At 35.0% G+C, this 15,425-nt stretch overlaps 1 protein-coding gene across 2 annotated transcripts in view; it reads right to left on the minus strand.

The window, feature by feature from the left end:
• Positions 1-334: 334 nt before the first annotated feature.
• The window catches only part of XPOT (exportin for tRNA), a 28,561-nt gene continuing 13,470 nt past the window's right edge, over positions 335-15,425 (minus strand). For both annotated transcript variants that reach the window (XM_067314106.1, XM_067314101.1), the window contains 16 exons: positions 15,139-15,177; positions 13,393-13,455; positions 12,256-12,380; positions 11,235-11,379; positions 10,963-11,082; positions 10,696-10,790; positions 9,820-9,889; positions 9,140-9,378; positions 8,360-8,645; positions 6,274-6,463; positions 4,832-4,948; positions 4,632-4,747; positions 4,095-4,142; positions 2,692-2,763; positions 1,454-1,510; positions 335-932 (listed from right to left, as the gene is read on the minus strand). In XM_067314106.1, the coding sequence (XP_067170207.1) occupies positions 906-932; positions 1,454-1,510; positions 2,692-2,763; positions 4,095-4,142; positions 4,632-4,747; positions 4,832-4,948; positions 6,274-6,463; positions 8,360-8,645; positions 9,140-9,378; positions 9,820-9,889; positions 10,696-10,790; positions 10,963-11,082; positions 11,235-11,379; positions 12,256-12,380; positions 13,393-13,455; positions 15,139-15,177 (1,809 nt within the window). In that variant the 3' untranslated portion in view covers positions 335-905. The remainder of the gene's footprint in view (positions 933-1,453; positions 1,511-2,691; positions 2,764-4,094; positions 4,143-4,631; positions 4,748-4,831; positions 4,949-6,273; positions 6,464-8,359; positions 8,646-9,139; positions 9,379-9,819; positions 9,890-10,695; positions 10,791-10,962; positions 11,083-11,234; positions 11,380-12,255; positions 12,381-13,392; positions 13,456-15,138; positions 15,178-15,425) is intronic.

Raw genomic sequence — 15,425 nt, forward strand, 5'->3', positions numbered from 1 at the left:
AAACAGAAAAGCAAAGAAATAAACTGACATAAAATATGTTGGGATAAAATTGCAAACAGGCACTTTACTAAAATCTCTGTATAGACCATTGACCCTACTGAAGTATTTTAATGAATGCAATTCATTCTTTCTACCAGGATCTTCCACCTGCAAGACTGCAATACCGCTATCATCCCAGGATCAGTAATATTGCCAGGTTCTGCTCAGCTCACAGCCAAAAGACCACAGAATGTTGTGGCTTCTAAAAAATCAACCAAAATGATTCGAAGAGACTTAATATTTCACTAGATAAAATTTTATTTTTTGATTAAAAAAAAAAGATAGAACCAGATGCAACTTTTAAATGAAATCATTTATTAAACCCATCTGTTTTATAGGAGGTATATATATATTTTATCATTAAGACAACTTCAATGAAATGACTATCTACAAAAATGGCTTTGATTGTTTTATTTTCATGTCACCATACATGAACAAATGAATTTTTATGTCTTATGAAAACATTTTACTCAGTATCAAAAATGTACACATTTTAATAACCATTACTATGCTCCTAAGGGATTTTTACATTTAACTTCAAAAATAAGTCATTTTATTGCTGTATATGTTACAGCATAAGCTTAAATCATCCTATACATAATAAAAGTATTGTGTAGGTATACAGGAAGCTTTTCATGTTGTCACATGCCTTCATGTTCGAGACACAGAAGTGGGGCATTTGCTTTTTGCCTTTTTTTTTTTTTAAACACAAAGGCTAAAACATGTACTGATGTGAGCACAAAGCAACATTTAAAAAACAAAACAAAACAAAACCAGTCTGAATGGCACAAGAGTTAGCATTTTTATAAATTAACAGCCAGAGTTCCTGATTATGGAAAGAGATACACGAGATTCCAGTACTTCCCTTAGGGCTTTGCTCTCTGGAAGAATACCTGTTAAAAATTTATAAAAAAAAAAAATCTTTTAAGACAGAGGGAGTACAATTTAACCATTCCATATCTCAGAATTGTAAGACAGTTAGATACATTTAATTTTCTTTAACATACTGAACCACTGATCTCAAGGGTGTGACTTGGGCTATTTTGATTACACTCCTCAAAACCTCCCAAATGAAGCATATCGACATTCTCTGCAAGTACAGACATCACCTTTTTGCTGTTTCAGCTAAACAAACAGCACAAGCCACACAAATACCAAGCTACTGAGGATATATAACAAGGTGCTGAGGATAAGTGACCATTCTACAGATGTAGTTATTTGGAAAGAAGGAGCAATTAAAAAAAATTACTTTTATTACTTGGAAATTCACAGTACCTAAAAGCTATGAAATCATTTTAGTCTGAAGTTGGAGCAATCAATATTTCAAACTTTCTTCAGGTCACTACCATGACTGAATTATGTGACAAAATTCAGATTGAATTAAAGACTATTTAAAGAAACAAAAAATCCTTACCTTTAAATAATTTTTAAAAACTTTAGCATCAGGCTGCTGAAGTGCTTGACAGAATTCCTGTAAGAGAAAATAATGAAATACTAAATAGGTAAAAGGAAGAAAACAACCTGAGCTATTTTAGGAGTATATAAAAAAAATCTTTTACGTAAGCCATCGGTGTGTGTTTGTATCTTCTCTAATGGGTAACAAAAAAACAAAACAAAACAAAAAAGCATGTTATGACTAAAAAAATTCGTAATAGGCTATAAGACGATGACAAAATGCATTCTGAGGTGAAAGAAGTTTAAGTTTTCAAATACAGGGTATCAAGTTCACACTTAGCTGAATATAGAGAAGCAGGACTATCTAAGAGGACTGCAATCAAGGAGATTCTAAACAAACTTTTCCAGTAACTTTTGGTGGCTTGAAATAAATACTTCAGATAAACATTTACACCTAAAGTAGTATACACACCCTGAATTGCATTAGATTACAGCAAAACATGTCTGTCACTGTTGAAAAAAAATTATAACCTTAGATCAAAAAACAACACTGGGGCAAATGAATAATACTTGATCTTCACATATTTTTAATGCTACTTAAAAGCTATACAATTTAAGCCTTATGAGTACAATTATATCCTAAAGCAGCAAACCTCATTACTACAGTTTCCATATTTGTCACAATTAAAATCTTGTCAGTCAACAGCTAATGATTCCTTCCCAATAACACAGGATGCTTCCATGTGGCTAGCAATGCTTAATACTGAGACCATAGTCAGGTGTGAAAGATTTCACTTCTGAGAACCCTCTTAAACTATCTACCACTCCGAAGTAAGGGGCAGGGGGAACCCTGTGTTGTGCAGCACTTTGACAGTAGAACCAGAGATGTGGCTTGAATTTCCATAGTGATGAACACGACCTTTATTTTTACACTTCTTTTTATACTTTTTTTTATACATTCGATATTGTCACTCAACTTTTGAGTTCTTGCCATAAGTATTCTGATACATTTTAACTTGAGGGAAGAAGTATTTGAATTAAAGTAGAAATATGGCTTAGACATGCACTGGACTCTTTCCTGCAAGGTATTCTTGCAGTGACTTCACTCTTTACAGTAAATGAATCATTCTAATATTACATATCAAAATATTTTTTATTGAGGGGCAGTAGGAGACTAATTTTGCCTGTATATTTTTTGCTCCCATTTAGAATTTCTGCTAGTTAGAATTTTCCAAGTGTTCTTTTAGGAATTCCTACCTGAATTATTTCAGGAGCTACTTGCAAAGAAGGCAGATATTCTTGCTGAAGATACTGTATGCATTCAGGACCCTAAAGAAAAGCAGTACACAACTTGTTCAAGTATATTTTCATATATACTTTTGGGAACTCATAGGCTTACACTGTTGAAAAAAGATGGTCTATTTGACTATTTTACATAGAAGGGGTGCATATCAAATACCAAATGTTCACATTATTCTCAGTTGCAGCGAAGGGAAAGATTTATCTCAGCCTTGGCATTAAGAATTCCACATTTCAGTACCTTTTGTTACACAGAAGAAAAGGTTTTGAGAAATTGCGCTGAAATAAGAACTACAAAACAGCCGGTCAGTTTCTTGTAACACTGACCATGTAATTTAAGGTAGACAAACAGTATAAAATGGTACAACTCCCAAACCTTTGAGAGAAGCAGACAGGTCTGTTTTGTCTAATATATTAGTATTTGTTTGTTTTCTTCAACTGCATTTATCAAATGCCTCTCACTACAAGAGGTTTTACTGTACAGTGGTATACAAACAAGACCCAATACCTCTACAAGAGGAAAACAAATCAACTTTTTTTTTTTTCATTCAGGCATAAGTTAACCTTAGAATTGGAACCTGGTATACAGTTCACATGAGGTGTAGAAAAAAGGATTTCAGATCATTCTGCTATAGTTGCATTGGTAGTGTTAATAAAAACAGTATTTGCAATAGGAAGCATTTCATTTACCAAAGCTCCATTTCCTACAGATTTGTCTCTCCTCACTGCTTTTAGGCATAAAGCACAAACTCAGGTCTCCTCAATTAAAACACAATCTCTTCTCTGCTAGTTTACACAAAAAAATTAAGAAGTTATTTATATTTGTGACTTTTTTACTTGCGTTTGACAGAAGGAGAAAAGTCAGCCAGCAGTTTCAAGGGTGTAGCAGAAACAGTAACATGGACACAGAAACTGCTTGCTTTCCCATTAAAATGGAAACATGCTAAAATGTTTTAATTGTTAACCAATGCAAAATTCATTTTTTCCCCCTAAGTGTTTTTCAATCAAGTCCCTTAGATTCTGAAAGATGCCTTTAGTTTTTGCCAAAGTACTCTATAGTACATCTCTAATTGTCCTTTTACGTCAGTTTAAGTACTATACTGAAAAGCAAAAGAATGACAATTCTTCAACTAAATCCAGTAACAACCAAGTGAGTAGATTTTTCTCCTTAATGAAAGGTCAATATTTTGCTGTAAACTGTCAAGAGTTTGGATTCTATATTCCTATATAATATCATAGCCATCCTATTAACTCTTGAGGATGAATTACTATTTTATTTTTATATATGTATTTCTAGAAATTGATAAAAGCACTAGAGAAGCCTGTAAGTGTTATTCTCTGCAAAGTATTATGAAGCTTACCCTTTTGAGATGAATTGTTTTTAATGTCACTGCACATTCTGATAAAGCCTGTAATATAATGAATAACATTAGACTATTCAATTAGCCTTTTGGTTAAGTATTTAAATCCAAAGAAGCTAACAAGGCCCAAAACAAGGGCTAGTTCAAGCCATTATCACTGCCCTTTCCCTCACACAATGCTAACTGAACTTTAACCATTACTTCTAGTTTTTGCTCCGCTCTAACCAGAACAATCTGTCACAGCTAATAAACCAAGATGAATTACATAACAGACATCTACATTTGTTCACTTTCACTGAAATTAATTCATAAATAATACAGGTCAATGTTAAACACTCAAACCTGCAATTCTCTAGCTTCACTTTAAATATAGATGAGCTACAGAATACAGTACCACACTCCCAAAAATTAGCATCCCAGTACTCCATTAAAAAACATAAGAGCTTTTGTTTGTGAGACAAGCCAATCTTTGATACCACATGGGCATGTTATTTATCTGTCCCATACAAATGAAAGTAAAAATTCTGTAATACACACCAATACTGTCTGAGCATCTGCTAAGTCAAATGTTTGCTTTAAAGGTGCTAAGAAACATGCAGGGACAATGTGCTTGTAGACAAAGTCTGCAAAACCTACTGGTCCATCTTTGCCTCCTGAAAAGAAAAATAACATTCCATATTTTATTCTTGCTCATGATTAGTAGCAGCTAGAAAGGAATTATTAAAAGACAGTCTTACCCCAAAGCTCCACCAACTTAGAAAGAATAATGAAACAAGTCTTCTGTGCAATAGGATCTGGGTAATCCACTGCTCCTTGAATGACAGTGAACAACACACGCTCCACATTCTGTGCACCTTAAATAGATTTAAAATAAGCTTGTTATTTAAGACTGCAGCCTAAGACATTTCCGTACTTTCACACTATTGTATATCAGAAAAATACCATACTGGAAGATATGTTTCAACTTAAAAATACTGTGCAAATACCGTTCAACTGTGCAAAAATAGTTTTTTTGCCCAGATGTCTCATATTTTTGGGAAGCTTCCCCCATGATGCAAAACCGCTCTTTTAGGCTATAATCCATTCCTTTTGATGATTTTAATATTTTGTTTTCTTTACTGGTCTTTAATACACACTAAGGTGAAGGGGTGCACTGACTTTTTTTTTTTCTTTTTACAAATACAAGTTTTCTTCTGTCTAAACCTGCTATAGTTAAGTTCTGCTGAGTTTTAATTAAGTAGCTCACATGCCTTCTAGCATATGCACAGATATTTTTATCATACTTCAAACTTCTGTGCTGCTTCCATACTTATTCCTGTTCAGTTCCTTTAAAATGTCTTAGCTGATCACAAATGCCTCATATGCCTCTTTCAAGAATGCTCTTGCTACTTTAACACCACTGTTTCCTTTCCCACAGGTATTACCCAAGCATTTTAGGGATGGGGGAAGGAGATCTGAGCTCCATCTATTAGATGAGTCAATTTAAAGCTTTTAAAATCCCTAGAGATTTTGACTGAATACAGATTGAAAGAATTACTTAGTAAAGAATCAAGTAACTGAATATTTGACTTTGAATTCCTGTTATGAAAAGCAATAATTTACATTTCAGCGCTAATGGTGGGGAAAACCTGGTAACTACATATTTAAGAAGTCAAATGATGCCTTTTACCATAGACGACAAGATCAGGTGATAGTAACAAAAGAAATTATGGAAGAAATTATTGATGTGTATTTCAGAAAGTGAATAATACATGATGAGCTAAGAATACTAGCAGCTGTGAGTGGTCTTGTCCAACAGTTTGAACATTCATACCAGTTTTGAACATTGCTATCCATTTTGAAATGCCTTTCTACAGGAAAATATTTTATGAGCTCTGATTTGCAAATCAAATACAATGTTGCATGAGACACTATTCTTCTCCTTACAAGTTGGAAAAAATAAATATCAATATTGCTTACATATGACCACTAGGAAGAATACGTCAATTATAGTTGGATTTTACAAACCCAAACTCTTGCTTAAACAGAAAAAGTTAAACACAGCATTTAGTCTGCTCCATCTTAACATAGTTAATGGTTCTTTACAGGAACTAGGCTAATGATTTTAGTAGACAAATTTGTGGTTGTATTAGATGAGAACAGTTCAGTTTCTCAAAGGATTGCAGTGGGGTTACTTTACCTTGATTAGCTATGACTTCACTCATTCCACTGCCGGTTACTGTCTGCAGAAAAGCAAAGTAACTCCTCCGTAACATCTGTTTTTCTAAAGCAGCAGACTGGTCATTTTCTTCTGCTGGAAGGAGCAACACTTCAAAAATAGCATGAAGTAGTGGCATAAACATCTGTTGCAGAAAAGGTGAAACCTGTGTCTGTGGAGATTGGAAGAGGGTATCAACTCATGCAGTTACATCAGCTGAACATTTGGAAATTAAAACTTAAGGGTGCATTATATTTCTCAGCTTGATTCAGTTTTAAAGTTAATATTTTAATGCACCAACTGTATATAACAAAGTGAGTCACATCAGGTTCACCATGAATGCTACCATACCTGACTTGCACATCACCTAAAGTCTTTCATACAAAAATATCTAATTACTCATCTAGTCTCATTCTGTGTAGAAACAGAAGCTTTTTCAGCATTTCTCATTCTTCTGTTGAGGCAAACACTATTTCGAATTCCCTAAAATACAAAGATGTACTATTGTAAAGTCATTGTAGTTATAAAAAAATGCATCTCGGAGACACTAAAATTGACAGCAGGTCACTTTTTGTAGTACTTATCTTTAAAGATTGCTTAAACAAAAAAGTTTTCCTAAACTGACAAACTATTGGCATTACAGAATAAGTTTGCTCTGTATTTCCTACTTGCAGTCAGAAATATAGTACTAAAGTTGTTGAACAATTGAGTTGAAAAAGTGAAGAATCCCACGGGATTGCTATTCAGCCACACCTTAGAGTTCCATAAAGAGGCAATGCAGATGTCCATTTCTTAATATTTAAGCTAGTTACAGTGAAGAGATGATTAAAGATAAAAAATCTTGAAAGCATTCAAGGTGAGCCTCACAAAGCTAGAATCCTTATTTTAACACATTCTTATAAAGAATGCCACAGTACCATAAAGTTAGACATGATACCTGAACATGGTATTTGTCCAGTCTTGCTCCTGCAACCTTAGTTTGTCTAAGGTGAAGAGGACAATTATTATCTGTTGTTATCTCGAAATGCTTGTAGGAGCACTTGTGAAAAGGACTATAGAGTATTGAAAGTATTTGAGAGACTAGGGAGGAAGACTTATGTTTTCAAAGTCCCTTCACTGTCCACTCTGTAGAAAGATATTCCAACCAGAGGCCCAGATGCCAGATTTATCCAGGTATATTATGGTTCTGTTCTACTGTTCACAAAGTGCATTTCTCTTCACTTTTAGCAATTTTATTTTTGCATTCTGCCGAAAGACTCATTCAAGTCCCTTTAAAGGGCTTCTTGACCTTTTCATACAGCAATCAGTTTGCCATCCTACTCGTAACTGCACAACATTCTTGTGGCAGCTCTATGAAGTGAGCCAGGAGTTAACAGGTTAGTAACTTAACATTGCAATGCCTTTGCATTTAGACTGTTTGAAACTAGGACTAGGTAGCTCTCAAAAGCTTTACTTCAAGATCCTTTGCTATAAAATCAGCTGATGATCCACTCCTACTTAATATGTACCTCATGCCTCTGTTTCAAGAACTCCAAAGTCTTTCCAAGGTTTAAAAACCTCCATATTTGTCGACCTGTTTTGTATAATACTGCATTAAGCCTCAGTGTATGTTTTTGTGTAAGAATACTGCATCAAGTTCTTGTAAATCAGTGTTTCTCCCTATACGCACATCAAGTGTTTCTATATACCTAAACATAAATCTCATTATAAGAAATGAGAAAAAGTACTTCAAAACTTAGCATACAGTTGGAATTATTAGCTTAGCACTTTTTTGAGCATGAAGTTAATTGTGCCAATAAAAAGAATAACATTTTGCTGTAGGTAGTATTTTAAGTATTAAAACAAAAATCTAGAAAGAATGCAAGTTTGAGACTAATCACAAAGAAAAACACTCATTTAACCGATGCGAGTCCAGCCATGTATGACTGTGGGAGAAGACTGTTTCCTAGTCAGATTCTTATTTATTAACAGTGAGGTAAGGTTCTGACACATTCCACCCTCTTCTCCGTACTCAGAAAACAGCTATTCAGCAATGCTCTGACTCCCAAAAGCTTATGCAATATCATACCTTAAACTTAGCTGTTATTTGGTTTATAAGAGGAATGAATTCTTGAAGGTCTTTTGCTTCACAATCTTTGAGCATATGTTCGGAAGCAGAAGGAATGAATGGAAGAACTTCTTCCTCTAGGCAAATAATCATGCGGTGAAGGAAAGTGCGGACACCACTTCTCAGAACTTCCTTCTGTAATGGACAACTGAGAGCTGGCAAAAATGTCTGTAAGCAGTCCAAATATACTTCAGAGCAGCCACACTGTTTTACAGTCTGCTTATTGCTGAAGGCCTTGCTGGTTCGGCTGAAAAAGCAATACACCAAGTTTATATAAGTTCACATTCCAGTATGATGGGGTAGCAATAACATCTAGAATAACGTATGCTTTAAAACCCATGTACTAAACTAAAATATTACATTTCATGAGATGTGAGACAAACACTGGAAGTAACAATTATTTGATATGAAGTAGCTATACTTTGGTAGCTTTTGGAGATTTAACTCTAACAATTCACAAACAACATACTATCAAAACAGCTCCATAGAGCTCTTTGAGGAAGCTATTTCATGAGGAAAGAAATAGATGTCAGTTTGTTATAGACTTGCTCAATATTCTCTTTATCTACATCTCTAACAGCCTTTTCTAAGAGGGCTTAACTCATTTTCTGGGCTACTATGAAAAATTCCACAACCACTAAAAGTTTTCTAGGTCAATAAAGAACAGGTAGAAACTCAATCCCTCCTCGCTAGAAATTTTTTACACTTTCCTTTTACTCAAACTAGAAATGCTGTACCTACCTAGCAAACCCAACAGCATGATTCAGGCAGTCTGCCAGTGCCATCTGTCTGTCCTCATCTTGTGCCATCATCAGTTTTTCTAACAATACTTTAAACTTCTCCATCAGTGGAGTCAACAAATTTCTCATTAGAACCTGTTTTCTTTCTGCGGAATATTCACTATTAACTATTAATACTCCAGCCGTTTCATAAATGAACAGTTGATCATCACTGCTTAAGAGAGCCTGGTAACCATTTTCCTAGAATGGAAGATAATAGGCATAAATTGCTAAATGCATTCTTATGGAGGTCTTCTGATAAAAATTTAAAGATCCTACTTTTTCTTTAATCACTGCATAAGCAATCTCTACAGAACAGTTACAACAGTTTTGATCTTTTCCTGCTTAAGTAGAAACATCAAAAACTCATAAAACATAAGAGGAACAACTATTTCTATACAGTTCACAGGAATTATCTTCTATATACCCATCTCTAGCCTACACTCCTAGAAACTCAAGTGAGCAATGTTATTAAAATTAGGTACAAATGGATGCATGCGAGCGATCTCACACGAAAAAAGCAAGAGAATTATTTGTGTTTAAATACGTTAGCATACTAAACTCAATTCAGTAAGTATTCTGGCACACTGATGAATAAGTTCAAGCCTTATTTATTACAAAAAAAATGCTTTAAGTACTCACAGGAGGAGAAAGTTCCAATAGGTCTTGTATTCTGTTCAAAACATCTTCAATAAAGGGATTCATTTGCTTACTGAAGTAAAACATAAATATGTAACACTGTTTAAAATTGTATGTGTTTTTACAGAAATCTTGGCATTTTCTTTAAGTTGTAAAGCTTGCTGCTAAACTATCTTTTCAATATAGAAGTCACCTTTTAAAATCAAAGCATTGTTGTAGAAATACCTGGGTTATGGATATGGTGCTTGTGGTAGGCCTAATAGATACATGGCACAGTGGGAAATCAATATTTCTTTCTTTCTCTCATTCTTTTATAAAACATGCACAAATAGCCTCACTCCTCTGAGTGAAGTACTTTCATTAACAGCTGAAAACAGGATCCTTCTGAAACCTGAACTGTCTTGCAGCTTCTCCTGCCTCTACATTCAAATACATGCCTGTGAAATCAGTTCAATAGGACGAAGTTGTTTGAAGGGCTTTAACAGACCGAGTAAATTCCAGCTGTATAAGTTTTCTAAATATTCAGAACCTGGTTGGGAGGGTAAGTTACTATTGTGAGTTTCCAGATCTGTGCACTCTCAGCTGTGCTCACCGAACTGAGGAAAAGTAGGACAAACATTTATACCGTTCAGTCTTAACGTCTAATAAAAATAAGCTGAGCATGTGCATTCAAGTTCTTTATTCTATGACAGATTTTTTCCAGTGTTACCTTGGTATTTCAAAATAGGACATCTCTGTTAGAACACTGTTTTGATGTATTACTTCACTGCAGTTCATTTAAAGCCCAGCCTGTTCCAATGATACTGTAATGCACTGAATTCACCATATATAGCCCTTCTGTACAATCTGAATGCAACATTTGTAATAGTTTTTACTCACTTAAGAGACTTGACAAATCTGGAAAAGAGGTAAGCTGTTCGGCTTCGCACTTTTGGACTTGTATGGCGAAGACCACGGTGATCTAAAAATGCCATCTGCAATCAAAAAAGTATTGCAGTCTTACAATCCCTGAACAAGGCTGGAAAAGCTAATCATTCAACAATTTAAGAAAGCCAGCTTCCTTAGTGACTTTCAGAAAAGGAAAAAAGTTCTTTAATTTCAAGAGAAGTCATACCTAGTTGAAAGTGTAAATGAGGTGGAACTTACGAGAACAGTTGGAATGTGCTGAGGTTCAACAGCAAAGAATTTTTCATATCTAACCACTGTTTCAAAGAATTCCAGGGTCACTGATGTATGTTGATAGGCACTAACACCAGAAGTCACCAGCTACAGATAAAAGCATTAACAAGTTAGCACTTTAACCATTTATAGCATTAAACTACAATTTAGATGACATACCAATAATTAAGATGAACCAAACTGGAACGTTTTAGTCTTTACTAGCATTTTTAAATAGCTCCCACATCACACATACTTACTGTTCTCATCATATCTTGCAAAGCCGTAGCTTTTGTAACATCACCAGAGAAATGAGCACCATGAGATACAGGAAGAGCCTCAGCCAACATATACAGTAGTCTTATTGCTACTTCTACTTCCATAAAGCGTGTAGTCTGCCAATTCCTAGACAAGGAATAGGAAGATCATATTAGTTAACAGCAGCTTTTGAAATAATCATCACTTCTACAAGGTGATTATATTACTCTTTGCTTTCAAATATTCTCCAGATACATAGCATAAAAAGGACAGATTGATTTTAACTATGCAAACACACACTCTGAGACCTAGGCAATATTTCAGGATGCTTTTGAAAGACCTCATACATAGATTTAGCTCTTTTCCATCAGAGCAGTACTGATTTCTCTTTACCAGTTTCAACTTGAACGCTACAGATTTCTCCAGATGCCTTTTTTAGGTATGAAAACAGCCTACTTTGATGTGTGGATGAGCCATTCAACTTTAGTTCATTCAGCCACTGACAACACTATTCCTGTTTGTATATATACAGCCCTCCTCCTAGTTAGGCACCTGGTAATAATGTTATTTTATTTACATACACAGGTTTTAGGATTGGTTCTGTCCCTTTTTACAAAAATACTTCACTGCTGCTTCTTTTCCTCCATCCAACTTTGTTCCTCTGCTAGCAGTAACATATAAAATTACTTTCTACATGTCACATGCATTCCCTTGAGGTGTAAAGTAAACAAATGCATCTGTCCAAGTGGCTGTTGTTGTACAGATAAGTGACAGATCAAGAGACATCTCCGGGGGGGGGGGGGAGGGGGGGGAAGCAGCTCTCATTCAAGATTACATAAGGAAAGCTTTTTTCTATTATACGAAGTCAGGTTTATCATAAAGTTATAACAAGCTTATTCAACCAATTGACTTCTCTTTGCTACATCATGCTTATGTTCAGTATGAACCAGGACAATAAAAAAGGCAAAAAAGCTAAGGATAGTATGTTCACGTAAGATTAACGTAAACATACAAAAAACTTACTGAAGTGTAGTGTTAAAAACTCTGCGGACAGATGCCAACAGTAATTCTGGTGAGACCTGAGCAAGTCTGTCCAGCAATAGTTTCAACTGTTTTCTGTACTCCACAAACATTGCTTCATCTTCACCCTACAAGACAGTCACATATCAGGAAGCCCATATTTTCATGCTTAAATACATTCAGAACTGTTTTAGATAATCGCACCTAGAACAAAAATACGTTCATAAGGAAACAATATACCAAGCTCAGAAGATTCAGTAATGCTCATCTTATGCTCCTGCAACGTAACAGCAGGCTCTTTTATTGTCTGGTTGTAATTCAGTGATATGTTGAAGTCTACTGTGTTCAGTCCAGAAACACATTAAAAATGGCTTTTCAGACTGAAGATAAAAGCCAAAAGTAAATGAAAGAAATTGTTCTTGGCAAAACCTTACTGACCCAGCTCTTGAAAATTGACTCCTTCCTCATAAAGAAGTTCTTCAGCATCTAATTTAGTTTTAAAATTAAACTGACAGAAACATTTACCGTTGACTGCATACAGTCCAAGTCAACTTTTTTTAAGACTATACTTTCCCAAAAGTTTGGAGCAAAAGTAAGTCTGCAGAAAATATTCAATTATTATTGCTGGCTGACAGAGATACAAGCATGTGAGAAAAGTGAAATCAAGACAATCAAATAAACTTCTTTCTCTTTAGGCTATTTTTACAGAAGTTAGACCTCCTCCAGATGTTGTCTAGCAGCACCTCTAAGGGCTTCATTACAGAGTCTCTCTCTCAAATCTGTTGCACGACATAGGACTAACACATGGAAACATGCAAACTCCCTTTGAACGAGCCAGCTCAACAACTATGCTTAGCCAACAGCACAGCTCTATTTGCCTAGAAATGATTCTGTGTGAAATGCAGCTGTAACTAACCCGTTAACTTAACTGGCTTGGATAACCCTTTACTATATTGTTTTGTACTATTCAGACATGCCCTTAGGTTAAAAAGCTTTCCACACAGAAAAAATATCAGCCCACAGACCTTAGCTTCAAACCTTCAAATGCTTAGCCTGTATAAACTACTGATTTTTAAAGTGTGAGCAAGTTTTCTACATGTAATTTAAGTTGCATTTTAGTCTGTTTTTACATCAGAATACCTCATTTTCAAAATTGTATTCTTCATCATATGTCAACTTCTTCATAACAGCCAACATGATTGCCTAGGGTAGAGAAACAAAACAGACAAAACTGAGTGCAGAAGCAGGCAAGTGATAAGAAGCAACAGTTAAAATCCTACAGTAAAGGAAACATTAAAACTTGTGTTAAAATATTTGCAAAAGTTTAGTTAATTCCATTTGAACTACAATTTTCAGAGATGCAGCGGAAGTAATAGTCCATATTAAACAGACGCATTATATCCAAACACCACACGGAAGCCATTCCAGAGACACAGCATAGATGACTCAGCAGAGCGCTTCTTCTCTGGCAGTATTATCTGGCTTTATTCCTCGCCTGTAATCTGGGCTGTTTGGTTCCACACTGAGAACAACAATTAAGATGACAGAACTAGAGGGAGGGAATCTCAGCTCTCAGGTTGTCTGAGATCCTGTTTTAGCCATAACTAACTTCTCTAACAGCTCAACATGCCTGAAAGGTTAATTTTTTGCCAGGTTAACAAGCTGAATTAGTTCAGCAACAGATCCAAGAATAACAGCTGGGACCAGTGTCCAAGGGAGTAGGAGAAGCAAAACCTTCCCCTTTCAGCAGCAGCAAGCCATTAGATCAGTTCAAACAATGAGGTGCAATTTCACCATTAGTAAGGACTGTTGTGTAAATCCTGCAACAGGAATAAAGATCTTGTCTCTGTTGAATCTCAAACTCTAGATGTATCCCTTTGATCTTATTATCTACTGTTTCAGATTCTTAAAACTCTTGACTAAATATTTTACTAAATAGTAAGTTCAAAAGTGTCTTGTGTGCTTCAGTGGTAATCTGATTTGATCCAGTTAAAGAAGAAAAGGGACAGAAGAACAAAAACAAAAGGTTCAGTGGTGTTATGAAACTTCTCTATAATGTTAGTTCATCCGATTAAAAGATACATTAAACAAAACCAGATCAAGATAATCTGGACATAGTTAACTGAACTTAAAATTTTCTGTTAGAGAACAAGTACAGAATTCAATTTTGTTTGTAAAGAAAAAGGAATCACAGTTTTCAATTGTATCAGCCTGCAGAAGACCTGCACAAACCTAGCCAGTCCAAGATCTAAATTTGTGTGAAAGGTCCACAGAGAAGAGAAGTCCAGAAGGGCTGTGTTGAATAAACCAAACAAGCTTACTACTCCAAGATTGTACATAAACCTTACTTATTAAACTTAACAATATGTATAGCTGCCCATCCTAAGTACAAGCATCACATTTGAATAGCATCTTTTTTCACAAGTTTAACATATTATTGAGGGTTGAATTTTATGACAACTCTTTCCGTACTTCTTCCAATCCTTTGGAATTACAGCAGGTTTTAATAAGAATACAAAGCTTTAGGGAAAACCTCTTCTTCTATCTTGATTTCAGAGCAAAATATTAACAGTCTTTCCAGGAGCTTACCAAGATGGGCTTAAGATACTAGAGTTGTTTGGGAAGGCTGGCACTGAAACAGCTTTCGTCTTCATACATGATTTAGTACAGGTTTACTATTTAAAGAAACAGCTGAAGTTACTGGGTGGAAGAAGATGGAACAGTTCATACTGTCCTTACTTTTAAGTTTTCCCCTTTAATTATTGTCCATAGGCACATTTTAAGGCATACAAACACAAACATGATTTGTTTCAACAAAACGAAAGTTCTGTCACACAACGCGTTCTTGCAGTAAAACTCTAGTCAAAATAAAGTTTTAATTCTTACCTCTACATTAGCTTTTTGTTGGTCTGAAAGCGCAGAAAGCTATAAACACAAATTTCAAATGTTATTTCTTGCATCATAACTCTTTTTCTAATAAGCAAGATACATTTGCTTTTCTTTTACAGCCATATGATCTGCAAGCAGTCTTTCCACTTATCACAAGATTTAACCCAATTCCTTCAGATTTCTAAAAACTTTATAAATAGTATGCCCATGGCCAATAAAGATACTCAACACTAATTAGTCTAAAAGGATTATTTTGCAGTCAGCTTCCACAAAGTATTGCTTCA

Source organism: Apteryx mantelli, chromosome 1, assembly GCF_036417845.1.
Source record: "Apteryx mantelli isolate bAptMan1 chromosome 1, bAptMan1.hap1, whole genome shotgun sequence".
Classification (NCBI taxonomy): domain Eukaryota; kingdom Metazoa; phylum Chordata; class Aves; order Apterygiformes; family Apterygidae; genus Apteryx; species Apteryx mantelli.